At 28.4% G+C, this 20,972-nt stretch overlaps 2 protein-coding genes across 2 annotated transcripts; one reads left to right on the forward strand and one right to left on the reverse strand.

Annotated features, from left to right (window-relative positions):
• Positions 1 to 12,277: 12,277 nt before the first annotated feature.
• Positions 12,278 to 14,395, forward strand: LOC106757506 (transcription factor MYB13). Its single transcript, XM_014640177.2, has 3 exons — positions 12,278 to 12,508; positions 12,629 to 12,758; positions 13,481 to 14,395. Exons 1-3 carry the CDS (start codon positions 12,376 to 12,378, stop codon positions 14,082 to 14,084), a joined length of 867 nt encoding a protein of 288 aa, XP_014495663.1. The 5' UTR covers positions 12,278 to 12,375; the 3' UTR covers positions 14,085 to 14,395.
• A 4,369-nt stretch (positions 14,396 to 18,764) lies between these two features.
• LOC106757429 lies at positions 18,765 to 19,948 on the reverse strand. The gene has a single exon (XM_014640099.2). The coding sequence runs from the start codon at positions 19,593 to 19,595 to the stop codon at positions 19,092 to 19,094; it is 504 nt and encodes a 167-aa protein (XP_014495585.1). The 5' UTR covers positions 19,596 to 19,948; the 3' UTR covers positions 18,765 to 19,091.
• Positions 19,949 to 20,972: the final 1,024 nt, after the last annotated feature.

Raw genomic sequence — 20,972 nt, forward strand, 5'->3', positions numbered from 1 at the left:
CTCAATGCTCTCATTCACCAACTTGTTAAGATTATGACACACACGTACTCATCTTACTTTTGTGATTCCCAAGCTTTTGTTCATCACGTGTTCATATATATGAGGCTAATCAAATTATGGAAAAGCTTGTTAAACATGGTTTAAATGATGATTTTTATGCTAAAATTAATTTGGGATGGTTTTATTCATTATATGTCAAGCCAATTGGAATTATGTCCTATATTTTTACCCCTTGTTGGCAAAAATATGCTTAATTTTCTATTATTATTATTATTATTATTATTATTCTTTTTCTTATTATTATTATTACCATTGTTGTTCTTTTATCGTAAATAAATTGTTAAAAAGTGTTAAAAAATGTCTAGTATCTCAAAAACTGAAAAATTAACTTTACTTTACGCATTAGATGATTATTCGAAGAAATAAATTTGTGTAAGAATTTTAAATACATTATACTTAATAAAGATTTGTTTGATATAATATTATAAGAAAATTGTATATTATTGATGATTAATATCCATTAGTATTAACACATATTTATTGGTAAATCGTTTTTATAGATAAAGAGTAAAGATTTGTGAATGAAATTTATCAAGGAATACAAATATTTATTAATAAGTATATCGATAAACAATAGATATAATATTTATTGATAAAAGCGTAATAGGTTTTTCTTCTCCTCCTTACTTCATTTTTTTTTTTGGGTTAAATATGCTTTTAGTTCATGAAGTTTCATTGATTTTTGGATTTAGTCCCTGCATGAAACATTGATGGCATTTTATCCTCTTAGTATGAAAACTCGTATTTTTAGTCCCTAAAAACAAACACCGTTAGTTTTTGTTGTGATGTGGCTAACGGCACAGCCACGTATATCTTATATGATTGATGCTTGAAAACTCAAAAGAAGTGTATGTATATGTAACGATCACCGTCCCCATTCTCCATCACGATCTCTCCAATCCATCACATACCATCACCATCATCACATCTGACTTATACCATTCAAGCCCTTGAGGCCATCTTCCTGCGTGAGAACAACCTAACCCATTCATTGTAATTCATCATCTTCCTAACAAACCGAAACCCAAGTTTACTTCAGCTCTTCTTATTCCTCCATTCTCTGTCAACGCCGGCAGCCCATGTCCACCCATCAACCACCAAAAAACCCCGAGAACCAAACCAAATAATGAAGTTTAAGCCTCCATGCCTCTGTTCACCTCTGATAAAAAAAACTCCAAGTTCACTTACCTGCAAATCAGAATACTAACACTAACCCGAATCTGCTTTTCCATTTAACTAAGATAACATCGAAATCACGCTTAATAATTTCATAATCCTCCAACAATGAAACCCCCAAGTTCGAAGCGGCCCCAATCGAAGCACTGTTCATCAGAATGGGAAGAGAATCGTTGACTGAGTGGTGCTGAGGAGGTGATGATGCTTGGGCAGTGGAGAAAGCTTTGTTCTCTGCCGGTGGTGGCTTGAGCGAGCAAAACCAAATCTGCTGCACGGTGATGACGCGAAAAGACAACCCAGCGAGAGGTAGGAGAAAGCTTTGGGTGGCGGCGCGTGGCGTTTCTGTAGCGGCAACTCATGACGCCGGCGGCGGCGAGACTGAAGGAGGTGGTGGCGCGGTGGCTGGATTCGAAGACGTGACGATGTGGTGGCGCAACCCTAGGCTAGTGCGAGAGAGAGAATGGCTCGTCGTCGACAATAGTTGTCGGCGACGCCTTCGACGGAGCGAGAGTGGCTCGCGGCTGCCGGCAGAATCGAATCTAGGTCTTTCTTTTGCTCTGAAGAAGGGACCTTGGGGTGTGTCCGGAGAACTGCGCAAATGGGGTCTGGGAATAAAATGCCAAAGAACACCAACCAACCAACGTGGCAAGTAATGGTCAATGCTTTGGAAGAATACGTGGATGTGCCGTTAGCTACATAAAAAGAAAACTAACGGCATCTGTTTTTAGGGACTAAAAATACGAGTTTTCATACTAAGAGGATGAAATGCCATCAATGTTTCATGCAGGGAGTAAATCCAAAAATCAGTGAAACTTCAGGGACTAAAAGCATATTTAACCCTTTTTTTTTTATTCTTTTCGATACTTTTCGCCAACTAACAAATGCACCATCACCATCACCAATCCAAGTCATTTTTCATTCAATTTCATTATTATCTTATTTATCTTCTTCTTTCCCTACTACCTCTTCCTTCACCTCTTTCTCTTTAACTTCCTTTTCTAACTCAGGTCACCATTGTCACCATCATCAACAATCTTATAACAGGTCATCATCGATGTCACCAACACGTATTACTGCAACATGCATCATTGGGGAGCATCCGCATTACCAACCAACCTCCACCTCACCCCTAGCCACCTTGTCTTCTCTTCTTCTTTTTTTCTTTTCTCTTCTTCTTCTTCTTCTCCTTCTTACTACCTATATATAACCTTCATATAGTATAAAACTTCAATAAATTAGGTGAAAAATTTGTCACTCAAAGTGCAAATGAATTCATCGACAAAATTTGACCGTCAATAACTGTGATGGTAACTTATTGAGGAAAACATTGGTAGATAATTATGATGATAAATTATTAATAAAAATTTTTGATAGATTTTTGTGTACTCATTTCTTTCTAATGAACTATCTAATTGAAATCTCCACTAATAATTGTGATAATATAAGTTATCAACAGACTTCTTAACAGATTATGCACTCTTATTTCTTTCTGTTGATCAAAATAAATGTCAAATTCGTCAATAGTATTTATCAATAAATTAGAATTTATTAATAAATTATCAATTTTGAATAATAAATGAAACTTTTGTAATATTTAGTATATTTTTAACTTATAAATTCAAGCTAATGAGTTAGTTTATTGAATTATAAGTGTTTGCATGATAAATTAGTTAGTGAATATAAAATGATATAAAAGATCATAATTACATAAATTTATTATATAAATTAATAAAATTTGTGTTTTTAGATAAAATTATATTATTTTGTAATTATAATTTTATATTTGTGTGTGTGTGAAAAATCGAGAGAATCGTATATTAGCTATACTCCATTTCAAATACTTGTTTCTTAAGATTTTATATAAAAGTTACCAAATTTTTTAAATAATACTTATTTTGAAAACAAGAAAAAATCATTTAACTATATTTTAACTCAGCCCATTTTAAAAAATAATTATTTTTTATTCTTAATCATCTAAATTATAAATAATTTAAAATTTGTTTTGTTTAAGAATACACTTTCTTGTTTTCACTTTTTCTAATATATTAACAAAATAACTCATTATCTCATTTTACATTATATTTTAAACATTTATATACAAATGTTAAAAAAAAAAGTCATTTTAATGCTATAATTATAAACATAAGAACACAAAGTAAAAAGAAATGATGTCTTAACATATATTTAAAAAAAAATCTAAAAATAGAAAGAGTTTTTGCAAGATAAAGAAGTCCTAAAATCTTTAAAATAACGTTTAGCTTAAATGAGAAAAAAATGAAATTAAAATATACAATTTGAAATTCCAGGAAAATAAATGAATGTAAATGCAAGATAATTTGTACAGTTGTAGTATACACACATAATGAGTTTATATATATATATATATATATATATATATATATATATATATATATATATATATATATATATATATATATATATATATANTATATATATATATATATATATATATATATATATATATATATATATATATATATATATATATATATATATATATATGGGTTTGTTAACGCGCGTACTTTTTTTAGTGCATACATTTTAACAATGTGTACCGGATTATAGTAGACAAAAATACTGTTATATATTATGGATTATAAGTTTTAAAGTTAAGGATATTTAAATAATTTTCATTCTTGAAACCTAACCAAAAAAAAGAAACCCCCAAACCCTTACTCACCTCTCTCATCCCTCTCAATCCTTCCTCTTTCATCACTACTCTCCAAGCTTTTTTCTCGGTCATCTCTATTGTAGCCCAATTAAAAAAAAATCAGAAACACTGGTCTGTTAAGCAATTTCTTACAAAAAAATGATTTTATAATGAGTATTCATTTTATCATTTTTGTCTTATCTAATTTTATCTAATTTTCACAAGTATAATGACACATGAAAGAATTGGTAATTCGCTTGGAAAAAATTAGAAACACTCGTTATTAAATAATTTCTTACAAAAAATGAATTTATAATGAGTTTTCATTTTACAATTTTTGTCTTATCTAATTTTATCTAATTTTCACAAGCATAATGACATAAGAAGGAATTGGTAATTAGCTTGAAGGTTTTTTAAGGGAAGAGGATTCAACATCTGCAGATGATGAAATTAGAGAGGTTAGTGAAGATGATGAAATTGAAGAGATCTTAAATAAACCTTTGCCTGAAGGCGGATATGCCAATGACTCAACTCTTTTATTAACGACGAGTATTTCTATTTTTTTTTTCAGTTGGATCTACCATAGGATGATAGAGAAAAGGTTGGATTGAGAGAAATGAGAGAGAAAGGATTGAGAGGAATGAGAGAGGTGAGTAAGAGTTTCAGAGTTTCTTTTTTTTTGTTTTGAGAATGAAAATTATTTAAATATCTTTGACTTTAAAACTTAAAATCCATAATATATGAGGGTATTTTTGTCTACTATAATCCGATACACATTGTTAAAATGTATTTCTGAAAAGAAAAATCTTATCCAAAGCCATAAATATTTTCTTTCAATATTTTTTTTATCAACCTTTATTTATTTCGTACATAATAAAGAAATAAAAAATAAGAATAAAAAAATGTAATAAATTAGAATAAATCAAAAGAATTTTATGCTGATAAAATAAAAGAAAATAAATTAGAAGTATTTATTATTATAAATATAAAATTTCTTAATAAAAACCATAATCAATAGTTATATTATTATTAATTTTTTAATTTTCATACATAATTAAATATGTAGCAAATATACTTTTACTTGCTATCGTAAAATGCTTCATGTCTCCTTATTTTTAATTTTATGAACTTTCGTATATATATTTTTTCTTTCAAATAAAGTCATATAAAATATTATTATAAATTTTAACATTTTAATTAAGTTAACACTTCAAAACACATTAATAATTTATTATTATATGAAAGTTTATTAAAATGAATACTTTTAAGAGTTTTTTTTTTCTATCTTTCTTTTCTGGAATTTTGTTTTCTTCTAACAAAACCCTAGATTGACATTCTAATAACTTGTTTAAGAAATTATAGTTTATTACTATATGTTCTTATCGGTATTTTCATTTTTTTATTTTCTTAGAACTTAATGTCTATTCAGTGTGGCTATTTGAAAATTTAGCATTACTAATTGATTGATTAATATAAATTTGAAGATAATTATCATAGAATATTAATGCAATTAATAGGGTCAGAAATTGAAAGGATAAGAAAGACAATTTGGTAATTGGACAAATGTAGGTTTGAATATTAAAAAGTTTGTCAACATTGGTTGCCCAAAGTCTCTTTCCTTTGACTACTTTCTCAATTACTTCACTCACTCTCCAACATGTCCTCCAAATTATTACATGAAAATAATAATAGTAATAATAATAATAATAATAATAATAATAATAATAATAATAAAAAGAATGCATTAAAGTCTTTCATTCTTTTATTTATTTAAAAAAATAATTGAGATACCGACTTCATTGCCGCCAGCCTCTTTCTTTGACTCTCTTTTACATTCTCTCGTATCTACTATATATAGTCTACACACTACTAATTTTGTCTAATTTGTTTTCTACTTGAAACAGAAATGTATATTTAGGTAATGTTATTGTAAAAATAAAATGCATATATAAATTACGAATTATTCTAATTAATTTAGCTATGTATTGAATTTAAATGTTAAATATGTAGTTGTTTGTGTTGTGTTACTCAATCTAAAATATAACAAAAATAAGAAAATAAAATAGATGGACCGAACTTCATCTGTGATCTAATTAAAATGCTGTATTTTCCTTTGATTTCCACTGTTAATAATACTATCCTACCCAATAAAAATCAGTCCAGAATTACTATTTGTTGAGTATTAATCTACAAAACTACTTGTCTGTATAAATAATTCCCGTAGATATTTACATAAATCTATAGACATCGAAATTTTTTTAACTATCGTTTGAATAAACTTTTACATCTTTTTTCTTCTCATAATAGTATATTTGTCATTTATTTTTAGAAAAAAAAAATCAATTATTTAAATTATCTTAAAAAATATTTTCTCTAAAATATGAACTCAAATGAAAAACATTTTAAAATATAGTATATCCTTATGATCATATCTTCCTTCAACTCTTAACATTATATATTCCTTAAACAAGTAAATAGTGTATTATTTATACTGTTTTCATAATCATTTCTTGTTTGAGTTCATAATGGTTATTTGGATCATTAAAAGTGAAAGTTGTGATCGGCTACGAAAGTTATTAAGTGAGATAACTTGATTTGAATGATCTTTTTAGTTAACATTTGAAATTTTCTCTCTTCACTTATACTATGATGTACCGTGCAAGCAAATTTAATACATTAAAATTGTGTTAGTTGCGGAGACAAGTAACTTTCATTTAGATTTAGTCGGTTAAATGATAGACTTCCTTATGTTCTCTTTTCCATTCATCTTCATTACATGAGAAAGAATGCCAATGTAACAACCCATATTTAATATACTACAAAAATATTAATAAGGTTTTTCCTTTTTCCATACCAGAACACAGGATTTAAGACATAAAAGTTTATATTTAATAACCTTTTAGGTAAAACTTTTTCAAAATATCAAGGAAATTATAAAACCTGCACAAAATATGCTAAAAATCTAAGTTAGATTGACCCAAGTCCTTTGACAACCTTAATGTTGCTTCCTTTTAACGCTTGCACTCCCTTCTGTTCACGTGAATAACATTGTCATAGCATAAAGGAAAAAATCACATAAAACATGCAAAACAAGGATAAACTATAGAATCATAAGAATTGTACTAATAACTACACATTATGACTATAATAAAGGATCTATTGTATAAATAAATTCACCCATCATTTGTAACAATTATCATTATTTTAAACAATCACATAATTCACATATAACTTCCACAGACTTTCACATCATTATACATCAGACACAACTTTTGGAGGACTCACTATATTGACTAGAATTTAAGACCATATACATGTTATACTCATCTTCACTTTTCAAGGGTTCTTGTCATCCCATGACCACATCTCATAAGTATAACAGGATGAATTACTCAATTATAGATTTAGCCATGATTGCTAAAACCAGCGATAAGGAACTCCTTCAACTCTCACCCTAAGTATCTTCCTCTTTGTGAAATCAATACTTAGTAGAGATAAGATAGTCTTATTCTAATTCTTGCATCAGTACACCACACACAAACGATCAACAATAGAATTCCAATCTTGGAACTACTTTATTCGCATAATAAATCATCAATATACTAATAGAAGAAGAACATCTTACTAAACCAAAGTATACACATCACTTTCGTATCTCATACATGTTCTTATGCAATGTTAGTACGAAGATAGAAAAAAAAATCATAAGAAAAACATAAAAAATCCAAGAAATATGCATAAACACAATGGTCCTTGACGGTACCAACATTCATCATAGGGGCTCACTTCAAGTGAGCACCCAACAGTACCATACCAGTGTCCAATGTCAAGGATCCCTAGATTTCACTCGCACATGATACATTGACGACATTCTGGCACTTGGAGCTCTCCTACTTTGATTTTTGTAATTGACACCCAATGTCGTATTGCTACCTCCCAACGCTAATACAAAAGAAGAAGGAACGTGAGCATCTAGCTTGCTCAATTAGTTCTAATTGGTACTCTTTATTTTCTTTTCTGAATTTTAATTAATACTAAATCATTTAAAAAATACCATTAAAAATTGATTGTGCAAACTTCAATATTCTCATTCAATCTCTTCTCAAATACCAAACCAATATTAATATACATAATCAAGGTAGCACAAATTTTCTTTTTAGCCAACTCAGTCACAATCAACAAAAAATTCCTAAAAACACATACAATTTCATCACATATCCAAATCAATTGATATCTAACTTTCAAGTAATCAGGAAAAATTAATGCTAGCTTCTCTTACCTTGTATGAAATTTCTAAAGCTTAAACACCTCTCCAAGAGCTTACTTCCAAAAGTGACCCTATTTACACATAAAACATTTGAATACGCTTATAATATCATTAACTTGCAAAAGAATCGACTTGAGTAGAATTGGATCACATACAAGTCAAACTTACTCACATGCACAAATAAACATAATTTTAGTTTTAAAAGAGGTAGAAAAATAACTTGCTCTATTTGTGATTTTGATCAAATAGAATTGGAGTGTCATCTGTTATGATCTTAGTAAAAGGCTTTGATCGAAAAATAGATGAAAAATGAGTTCTCTATCTTAAATAGAAGATAGAGAGATTTAAAAAAGATTTTCTAAACAAATAGTAAAGTTTTATAAAATAAATTCTATAACATAAACTTTATTTATAGTTTAGCCTTTTATTAAAACAATAATTATGTCTCATCTTATTAAATCTTCTATAACTTTAAATACATATTTTCTAGGACTTCACACCTATAATTAATTTATAATTAAATGATATTTATATTTAAAATTTTAGAGAGACTAAATAATTTGACTTTTATGTATTAATTTTACTTATTTATGATTGATTTTAATTTATATGAAAATGTTAAAAGTTATTGAAATCTACACTATTTCGTATTGTTACCTTTTAATAAGATGTGATCTATTTTAAGTTATGTAATAATATGCTATATATGTTGTAGATATATATAAAAATAAGTTTATACAAAATCTTAATTAAAGTATTATTAAAAAAATTGTAATATTTAATTTTAGAGTATGGTGTTGTATTATTGTTGGTTGAATATTTTATATAGATTTAAATATGTTAAACAATATTTGTTAGAGAAGGAAATATTGAAAGATATGCATTGATTGTAAATGCATCATATGAAATCATAATTCCATTAATATATAGCTCGTTTGAATTAGTGACTCACACTTTTTATCTTCCAACCTCTACTATAGATGATAGACATTGGCATAAAACTCTATAACTATGCTATTTTAGAATGAGGTATTAAGATTTTTCACCTTAGTTGAAAGCTTTAACTAAGGTTAACTTAAAGAAGCTAACTTACACTTAAAATAACTTATGTTCTAATAATTATGATTTAAGTAAAATGTTTAACGCTTCAAGTGACACTCACTTAAAGTGAGTCATTGATAACACTTAAGTGCAAAAATATTTAGAAAATTAAAAGGATGATTTAGATTTGAGAGTTAACAAAAAAAATTAAATAAAAGCTAAACCAAACTAGACCCATAATAAATGTTTATGAAAAGAGTAAGTAGATGAAACACAAAAACAAAAATAAGTGCTTATTATTCTTCTTCTCTGGTTTAGAGCTCTTAGGTTAGGGAACTAGCATACTTCACTAACATTTAGTGCCAACTTATCCTTTTCAAGCTCAAGAATTGTTTTATATTTCATCTTGTGAACGTAACTTAGACAAACAAGCCAAAAAAGTAACATTTGAACAATGTGCTTTCTTATTTTATACTTTTGTAGGATGTGTTTGAATCGTCACCCAAATTATTTATGTTTGTCATGTATTTGGTCAAACTTAAGCGAAAATTAAAATTATTTATACATGAATAATTTGAGTTGAATTTAATACATAAAATATGTCTATTTTGTAGGTAGTTAAATTATGTGAAAATGTTCAAGACACAAAAGTTATTTTATATAAAAGTTTTTGCTTCAATGCTGAGTTAAAAATCGACTAAAAAGTATATATATTTATAAAATGTGAACACATTAATAAAAGATACAAGGAGAACCACACAAATCACTTGCACGCTTGCTTAAGCGACCATATCAATAAAGATAGTTTTGAGAGAAGGATTTGTCACACTTAAACAATAATTTTTTCAACTTCATTTTATGCACTTATCATCATACTAAACGCAAACACTGTCCCTCACTTTCTTTCTTAAATCATATATATATATATATATATATATATATATATATATATATATATATATATATATATATATATATATAATATTTTGTTTAAAATATTCTCATTCTCACTTGAAGCATGTGTTTCACTTTCCAATTCACTAAATATATATATTAGTCGTTTAAATTAATTAATTTTTTACAAAAACAAATATGAGTAAGTCATTAAAAAATTACTTAAATTATTCCTATTTTCTAATATAAAAGTATTTTTCATTTAAAGAAATATATATATATATATATATATATATATATATATATATATATTTGTAAATAAATATAAATATTTCTGTTAGAATAACTATAGAAATTTCTATTTACAAGTATTTACGATAAAATTAATCGTATGTTTTATGATAAGTTTTTTTTCCTCACAAAATAATACCTTTTCAGAATGCATAACAAATATAAATATAATTGTACTTCATGTGCTGCTGAATCGTAACGTATTGCTTAACAAATATAAATAATTTCTGGTTGACTTTGTTTAATTTGTCTTATTACCTTTAAGAAGTATACTTTATCTTCATGAATGTATTGGTAATGCCTTTTTAATTAATGGATCATATTATTTATATATTTATTTTAAATATTTTATTTGTCGCTTTATATTTTTAAATTTTTCGTTTTACTGTATGTAATATTAATATTAATTTATGCAAGTCGTATCAGTATTATTAATTAATTATGTCAACTTTAGCATCAAAGAAATCATCCTATTAAATTTTGGAATAATATAAAAGAAAAAACAAACTTGTCCAACAACATGTATTTTCTTTTCCGTTTTGTAACATATGCAAAATGTGATGTTTTTCTCTTTTAAATGGTTACATATATGAATACTTATTATATCTCCAATTGGTCATATGCCTTCACATATTTATTATATTAATTTTAGTTTAACTGTATCTTTTTCCTATATTTCACACAAATCCACAATTTTGGTCTCTAATTTTTTTTTCTTGTAATGTTAGTCTTCTAATTTTTATTTTAAAGAATAAACCGAATTACTATTAAAATATATTTGATAAGAAATTCTTAAAGTAACTAGTCATCAAAATTGTATAAAAGAAATCAGAACCTACAGTAATAATTATAAAAAAAGAAGAAGTAAAATTACGGGGTAAAAATGATGGACCTAACTGCAGAGCTTATAAAATATAGAGATTAAAATTACATTTAAACCTTATTAATTTTAAAAACAAAGCTGGAATCATACTTATATATTCATTCAACTTTAAAAAATTTACTTTAAACCAATTAATATTTTGTGTTAAAATTGAAAACCCTAACTCTTTTCTGTTTTCGTCGACCATATATCCCTCATTTTCCTAATTGTGTCATTAATCGCAAAATCACTTTCGAAGCTAGTTAGTTATCTAACATCTCCGTCTTTAACAACAGTATAAATAATGACTCCGAATATATATTTATATTTAAACAACACAGGATGAAAAAAATCTTCAATTTTTCTTAGTTTGGTGATAAAAAGAAAATCTTCAAATTGAATTTGAATTTGAATAGTCAACTGTAGTAAGATATTGAAGATATTAGAGCTTTTCCTACTCGTATTCTCTTCGAAACAAAATCATTTGAGCATTTCGTATATAGATAGATATTAAAGTAATGTGTGTGTGTAGCCGAAAAACTGTATGAACACACTATCAATATATGATAGAGAAAAGCTAAAAGGTAATATAATAGAATGCAGAAAATAAGAGTGTATCTAAATTGCTCAGATACAGTGATGTTTTCAAACATGTAACTTTTTCTTTTCGTTCGTGTGAATAAGTTCTTTTCAGCCACTTACCACGTTGAAAACTGAACTATCTAGGACAGTCAGACAAAGTAGGAATACATGCTGAAATGATCAATGGATATAGAGAGAGACAGAAGATCAATAGTTAATGTCATACTGTTGTACAACCAAATATATTAGGCAAAAGCCACGTTTTATTTGACTATACAATAATATAGTCTGAAAGAGACCTCAAAAATTAATTAAAAAAATGATGAATTATTATAATATCGTATAAACAATAATAAAGGAGTTTTGTACTGTTATGTACAACTCAATTCCCCAGTGGTGTTATTATGTGCATATTAAAGAGCAAATAGCTGAGTGAGATTTATCTCCGCTTTAATTTGGTGTGTGGATATATAAGAAAAAGAGAGTTTGCACTTGAAGCTGTGAACAATTGTTTGAGTTTTGAAGGAAAGAATGGGGAGAGCTCCATGCTGCGAGAAAATGGGGTTGAAGAGAGGGCCATGGACTCATGAAGAAGATCAAATTCTCATCAATTACATCAACATTTATGGCCATGCTAATTGGCGTGCTCTGCCCAAACTAGCTGGTATGTGTCAAATTAACCTAATTCTTGTTGAAATGCCTTATCTAATAACTATTTGAAGAAGAACATAACATAGCTACCAATAACCAAGTTTCTCTTTCTCTCTTTTTGATGAATATATAGGGCTGTTAAGGTGTGGAAAGAGCTGTAGACTCCGGTGGATAAATTATCTCAGGCCAGACATCAAACGGGGCAACTTCACCCCAGAAGAAGAGGATGCTATAATCAGTTTGCATGAAATGTTGGGAAACAGGTAAACTACTGATATATTTTTTCTACCTATCTAACATTGCATTTCACATTATAATTTCTAAAAGCTATAGTTAAATCCATGTTAACTTCACCTTACATGGAAATAAGATTCTTTTTTTATCGAAAACCAAGAACAAAATCCGTTGAAAAACCATGGATGACTCCACAACCGATTCCAAACAGTGAAGCAAAGATTCCCGAATATCTTCATTTTTTCTTTATGTCTGGTCGTTTTCTATTCTGTAACCTGAAACTGATGGATGGATATTGCAGATGCATGTGATTTCATAAACTTCAAGTCTTGGAAGTATACAAACGGATATAAAATTCTTTCTCGCCAGCCTCGTTTTATTTATTTTTTATTATTGTTTTATAAAGAAAGGAACAGTTTTGTCACTGTTCTTTTTTTCAAATAGATAATGGTTTGGGCCCATTTGCACTTTGATTTTTTTCTTAGTTTTCAAGGCAAACAAAATCATACCCTGCTGGATATATGTCGGTCTGCAAAGATTCTCTCTTTTTCTGCAACCTTTTCACGTGCTTAATTTTTGTATAAAACAACACATTATTTAAACACACATCACATAACATTATTATTGCTACTGTATATTGTGACTTTGGAGGAGTGAAGCCAGCTATACGAAACCTATTTTCCTTTATTTATTGAATATTTCCTCCAACATCGATTTTGTGTTCTAATCTTGTGATAACATCCGCGTGCAGATGGTCGGCTATAGCAGCGAGATTACCTGGTAGAACAGACAACGAGATAAAAAACGTGTGGCACACCCACTTGAAGAAGAGGTTGCCACAAAATTACCGACAAAGCCAAGAGCAACAACGAAGCAAAAAACAACCAAAGTTGGATGGGGATGCTTCCAAAACCAATTACCAAGACGCCAAACTAGACCCCGTGAATAACGTTCACCTTCATGCATCAACCAAAGAAGATAATAGCACAGAGGATATGCCACTTTCTCCTCCCCAATGTTCTAGCGATATGTCTTCGCTCACCAATAGTGACAACAATAGCAGCATTAATAATAATAATAATTGTGACATGTCCTCGCATGTTAATGATATTGACACACCGGAGAACAATCTTGCACTGGACGAGGATTTCTGGTCGGAAGTATTGTTATCTGACGATAGTTCCGGTGAGACAAGTGGATTTCCGAGCATTGATTATGGTCGATTTGAACCAATGTCTAACGAAGAAGTAGGGGTGCTTATAGATGGGAGTTCGTCAAGTATGAGCGATGGCATGGACTTTTGGTGCAACGTTTACGCCAGAGCTGAGGAATTCAACCAGTTACTTGAATTATGATGTTAGCCACTACAATCAAATCCTTTCAATCGATGGAAAACATACATTTGTTTTGTTCTGTTGTTTGGACTTCAATTAATTGATGTGTGTCCTATAGTTAATTCGTAGGTTACAAGAAAGAAATTAGTAATAATCTGTGTATACATTGATGATTGTTAAGTCACCTTAATAAGCTTTTTAACATTTGTAGCAAATAACATTTTTGTATCATCCTTACAGAGGTTTAGATAACCTCATGTACCTTTAGTGAGGAGTTTTACATTAGTTGACTTATTAAACTTGTAAACTTAATTAATTACAAATTATTTTTAATATAGTTTCAAAATTAACTAAAGCAAAAAATCGAGGATCACAAAACTTATTAAATGAGACTAATTATTTTTACATTAATTATTTTTTTTACATCTTAAACGACACTTTAAGTTGACATTTAAGTTATAAAGTATCAAATAGTGTACCCAACTCAAATCATAATCAAAGTGTATTAAAATTTAAAATAATAACAAATTTTAATTTTGTATCAAAATTTAAAAATTAAAAATATATTTAACTCGTAAAACATAAATGTTGTTTGGAAAGGAGAACTACAACCATTTATTAATAAAGTTTTGAGATGAAATTGATTCCCAATATGAGAAAAAGATGAAATTTAATTTTGCATGAAAATTCATATACTTCAAACATATTTAACCAAATTTATAATTAAATAAGAATGTAAAATTATTCATATATAACTTATTTTATCTTAAGCCACGACACACAAAATAATTGCAAAATACGATTTATTACCATTTCTCTATGACATAATTTGTTGAATCTGTATATTTTTCTTCCTATTAAAGGAACAAATTGTTATATACTTTTTTTTTTACTTATATGATTTCGGAAAATTGTCGTGTATATTTTGTATTTAACATTTTCCTTTCCTCTATAATTAATTCCATTAATCACACGGCGCCCACCATATTTACTTTAATTAGAATAGGTCGTGATCATATCTCACCAAAGATTTTGGAGTTATCGATCTATCTAATAAAAAAAACTCAGATTGTAGGCTTATCATATGCAAAGGGAAAACATGTAAAGCCGTTTTACATAATAAAAGAATAAAAGATGTGAAATCAAAATGCCCTTATGTTTGTAGCGTATCACTATTTTACCGATTAACACTGTGAGTAACATTAAAATCACTTTTGTCTGTTATACAAGATTGTTATTTTTTGTTCAATATGTCCGACAACAATGTTTTTCTCTTCTTCAACGTTGCAATGCCGAAACAAACAAGGAACAAAAAACTGGTCCTAAAATATCCCAAATTACAGCAATCTTGAAATGAGATTACTGTTCACACATTTAAAATTGCTATATAAGCTTCTACTTTTCATAAATTTCCTTCGTGAATTACAGAACACGGCCCCTATTATGTTTGGATTATCTTGTCGAGACCTACAACAAAAGTAAATTTTCATTCTGTATGATAACGATAAAAGTAAATTTATTTTAAATACTTACGAAGATGAAAGCACACTAATTAATAGAAAATAAAAGGACAAAGAAGAATAGTTAAGAAAGATGAAAAAGTTTCGATAACAAATAATTTCTCTTAATTTCTTAAATAATTAATTTGGATGAAGTAATTAAAACATCTCAAATTTTAATTTTTTTATATGATCATAAAAAATAATTTAGTTTCTATTTTAAGTATAACTCAATTTTAACTTTTTGAATATAAGTTAACTTAGTTCAATTTTCAATTTAGAATGATTCTCTTTCAATTTTGGTTTAGGTCCACACGAACTGATTTAACTTGGAGTAATTCAAATTAATTCAACACAAATCAATTTAAACCAACTTTTAATCTGAGTTAATTTATTTCGATCTTCAACTAAAATCAATTGATATAAACATTCAGTCTAGACCATCATGATTCGAGAAATTCTAAGTTGTATTAGTCATTACAATCATATCCTTTAACGTACATTTCTTATTCTTTTCTTTGAATGATATTGAAAATAAAGTTTTCAGGTCTCGTATATTTCTCACTTACAAGTTACATCCATGTTGTATTGCAAATTAAGAATTCCCTCCAATAAGCTTGGAAAGGATAACAGACGGCCTGCCTACAATTAAAGCCACAAATATTTCTCTGTTGTTTTCTTACTGCCTGGCATGTTAATGTATGTAATGGGTTAAATTTAGGTTTTACATCGGTAAGTCGTAATTACTAATTAAATCCTGTTGGGTTAAAAGTTAGTTTTGTGTAGTTTATCATTTTTCAACTTCTTGTATATCTACACTTTGCCCTTTTACATTCACAAGTTTTTTAGATTGTGTGGATTGATTTTTGTTGGATATAAAAATGAGAAAGTTGTGCTAGATTATGCATCAAAATCGATTAATAATTAACAGCAATAAAATTATCTAAAACCATGAATAATCTCCAATATTTCAAAAAGTAGCATGTGGAAGTGTATTTAGATTAACCATTAAGAGAAAAGTAGAAAGAAAATAGCATTTGATCTTCCAACTATAGATCACCTTAGATTACCTCTTGATTTTCTCATAAGATAAGAAGGAAGAGAAGGAAACAAAAATATACATATGTGCTTACATATTGAGATCATAACTCTTTTATGTAACATCTTTCTGTTACTTTTTCTTAAGTTTTAATATTTGCAATTTGGTCCCTCAATAAATTAAAATATTGTTTATGGTTTCTACAGAGTAAATATTTGACATATATGTTTTTAACCATATTTTAATTAATTAGATAACTTTAACAATTTGACTAATAAAATATAACGACTCTTAATCAAGTAGAACCAAATCATTTTTCATTACATCAATCCCAATTAAACCTGACAATGATCACTAATGATGGCAGAACCAATATGACATTGACTCATCATGAAATACGTAGCATAAAAATTACGTGATAGTGACCTATACACATCTATTTTCAACTAATCCTTACTTATCTCAATGAGATCAATATACTACCCTTAATATACAGAATGTAATTTCTGAATAATAACCATATATTTATAAAATCAAATATGTCTAAAGACAATGTATGCATACATAAAATCAAACATAAAACAACATTTGAATTTAGAGATAATTTGAATTCATTGTTTCCAATCGAACACAAATGTCTTAATTTGTCTAAATAGGAAACTAAAACTAAATTTCATCTAATTAATGGCAGAATAAAAATGTCTTTCAAATCAAAATAAAAATCGAAAAGAGAATATGAAGATATATAGTTTTTGGTTGCATGAATCTCGACCTTGCATTATATTAACATATATTAAAGCAATTGTAACTATATTTAGAATAAGAGAAATATAATTAAACTCACATCATAAAAGTAAAATTATAAATATATTTGTTTAACCTATCTCAAGAAACCTAATACACCATCAATACCAAGTCTTTGAATAATAACATTAACTTTTAGGAGTGTTTTGTTGTAATAATCAAACATTGATGGTAAAGCATGTTCAACAACATACCAAAAACGTGAACTACACGTGATCTATTATTACTGACACAACACCATATCTGCCTTTTTCCATTATAGATCGACATTTCTTGTACCATGAGCCCACTACCACCACACGACAACACAAGAAAAGAAAAGAAAAGATAGATTCAAATTGGGGAAATGATTGGTTCAAAACTTGATTTAGGATTTAGGTTTTGAAAACCCATCACAAAGTTGAAAACCATATTAGAATTTTTCTTAATTTGGTTATTTTTCTTAATTTGGTTCATGTGCAATTCGGGAAAAAAAAATTATCATAAACTAATTTGATATTAATTGTTAAATTATGCATCAAAATATAATTAATGAACAATCAAACCCTTTCAAACCATGAATAATCTCCAATATCTTATCGAGTGAAAGCTAGATTAGTTGTTAGAAACAATAATCTTCCAAATGTATAACACTTTAGGTTTCCTTTTAATTTTATCTTCTAATAAAAATGAAGAGAAGAAAACAAGAATGTGCATACATGCTTAGAAGGACCATAACCACTTTATATAACCTCAGTTGGTTACTTTTTATTTAGTTTCAATATTTGTAAGTTTGGTCAAAAAATTAAAATGATGTTTATGGACTCTACACAGTAAATCTTTCATAACATTTATATTCTTAACCATAATTTAATTAATTATATTACTTTAATAAATTGGCTCCAAACACATTTAAAGATTTATTATATATATATATATATATATATATATATATATATATATATATATATATATATATATATATATTAAATTACGAACAAGTTGAATATCATATGAAGATAAGAATAATAATTTATTGCTTTAAGGTTTTTAATAGAATATGGTATCAAATTCTTGTGTTTCTTCAATTAAATTCTCTTAAATTTTTTTAGGAGAAGGAATTCACTATGAAATACAATATCTAAGAAATTTGAATCTAATTATATAAAAAATTTATATTATTTTCTATTCAAAATTTTAAAATAATGAATTAATAAGTTTTTATTTTTACATCTTAATATACTTTTTTATTTTTATTCAACTTATTTCTACCCAACTTGGGATTTCTTGAATTCCAACAAATTCTTCTCACAAAAGATGTATCAATTCGTGTTTGACCCTTCTTTTTTCAGTCTGTTATCTTAAAAGGAAAAACATTAAGGAGCTTAGGGGTCTTCTGTCTAAAGAATATGATGAATTACATTGTTTTAAGATCATATCTTTAGGATTATAATGAACTGTAGTAGAAAAATTAAAGAGCTCATGGCTATGCTGTTTTTTAAACGAGTTATCTTTCATGTCATAGTTGTAAAGTAAGAAAAAAAGCAAAGCTGTTTTTTTTTTTTTTTTTATCATCAGAATGGATTGAAAAATACGAACAAAATCACAAGTTGATAAGAGTATCCACACATACCAGCCATCAACTATCTAGAAGTTCCATATTTAACAGTTATTACGCTACAACTTCACGAAAATCCTGAACTTTTGCTAAAAATTTCTTGCTATCATCTCTTGCGCTGCCATCTCTTGTCTGAATCTAGTGATGAACTCCTCTGCTCGTTCATCTATTCCCTGCATCTGAGGTGATGCCAACGCCAGTGACTCCCACATGTCATCTGAGCCGCAAGATCTACCACCCTTTGTTGTTCCTTCTTCTCCAGACAGCCTTTTAGTTCGTGATTTGTATGCTGTCGGTGGCTTCAACTGCCCCACCAAGTCACATGAAGGCTCTTTGAAGAGCTTATCAATGTACACAGGCGCAGGCTTCTTGTGGAACCCCAAGAGCAAACTTCTGACTGTGCGTAACCTTTTGTGGCGAAAAAAACGCTTGGAGGTAGCAAATTTGGTGGTAGGTTTTGAAAGCTTTCTAGGTTTCTTCATGGTTTTGGATTTGGACTTACTGAGTTTACCAATTGTAGAAGTGAAGCTCTTCCATGCCTTTTTAGCTGGTGGAAGCCTTAGCCTTAGTTTTAGGCTTATGCAGGATTTCATGATCAGAAAGGAGAGAGCGATGCTTCAGAGAAGAAGGGTAAACTCAACTAGGTTCAGATTGAAAGTTGGTTCCTTTATAAGATACATGTAACGTGGGTTAGATTCCTCTGTTTCATCAGTGTCATGTTGGGGAATGGTATATTACTGTTATCATGTAAGGTGGTTATGCTGTGAATGGTGGCTTTGGATATTTTTTGACAATAAGAGCATAAAGCCACCACCAATCAACTAGCTTGCTTAATTATTAAGCTGACATTAACTTTAATTCAGCATAAAACTAGAATCTACTTTCTTTTTTTTTACTTCACATTTTTTAATGTTTTTCCACTATTTGTTTATTGAAATTGAAATTTTAAGGCTGCTTAGAATTTTTTCAAGTTCACACCATAACATACACAGAATATTAATATTATTGTAGCAAGGATTTGAGCTTACATGGGGTCAATGTTACTATTAAGCAACAAATTTTATTAAGCATTGGAGACAAAAATAATTCGATTGAAAAGAATAGTAACATGGTTATAAAAATAATATTAAAGGGTTTGTACAGATAATTTATAACTATATTTATTTATCTTTATTCAATTATCTTTATTTGATGAGAGTTGTGTTTCATCTTTTCTTCCTATACAGAATTTAAATCCTTTATGTTTAACACTTAATTTAAATATATGTCCTCGAATTCTTAATATTAATTATGTTTAACACTTTATTTAAATCCTTAAAAATATATTTCAAATATTATCAGTTCCAAAGTAATATACTATTTAATAGTTCTAAATCCTGAAATATTGATTATCTCATATTACATAGTTAAGGAAAAAAAAATTACATAGTTATAAATTTGTATTTTAAAATAAGTAGTAGATACTTAAATGAATAACAATGAGATTATTTAAGGAAAATAGTGTGAACAAAAATAAAATTGGTGACTGTGACACCTGGGCACTGATGAGGGTGGGGAGTGATCGTCCGTGCAAGAGGCATGGTGCAGGGGGCACATACAAGGAGCGGCTCCTGGCAGGCTTCCAGTGGAAGGGGCACATGGACGAATCCAACATACATCAAAATGAGAGGGATCTGAAGACTGTATAGGTATGGGACTATACAGTTGAAAGATAACTTAAAGGAATTGATTTGGCTACCTATATCACCAAAATGTATTTGCTTTTCGGTAGCCTAACCCATAAGAACTCCATGGTTAAGCGTGCTTAGCCTGGAGAAATTATGGGATCGTGGTGATGTGTGGGGGCAGTCAACAGTTCCTGTAAGTTGCCGGGGTATTACAAATGGAATCAGAATCTAGCCTCTCCCAGTACAGTGTGGTTTGAGGACGAACCAAGCGGAAGCTGGTGGGCATATGATACCCGGACACTG

This window comes from Vigna radiata, chromosome 3 (genome assembly GCF_000741045.1).
Source record: "Vigna radiata var. radiata cultivar VC1973A chromosome 3, Vradiata_ver6, whole genome shotgun sequence".
NCBI classification, from domain to species: domain Eukaryota; kingdom Viridiplantae; phylum Streptophyta; class Magnoliopsida; order Fabales; family Fabaceae; genus Vigna; species Vigna radiata.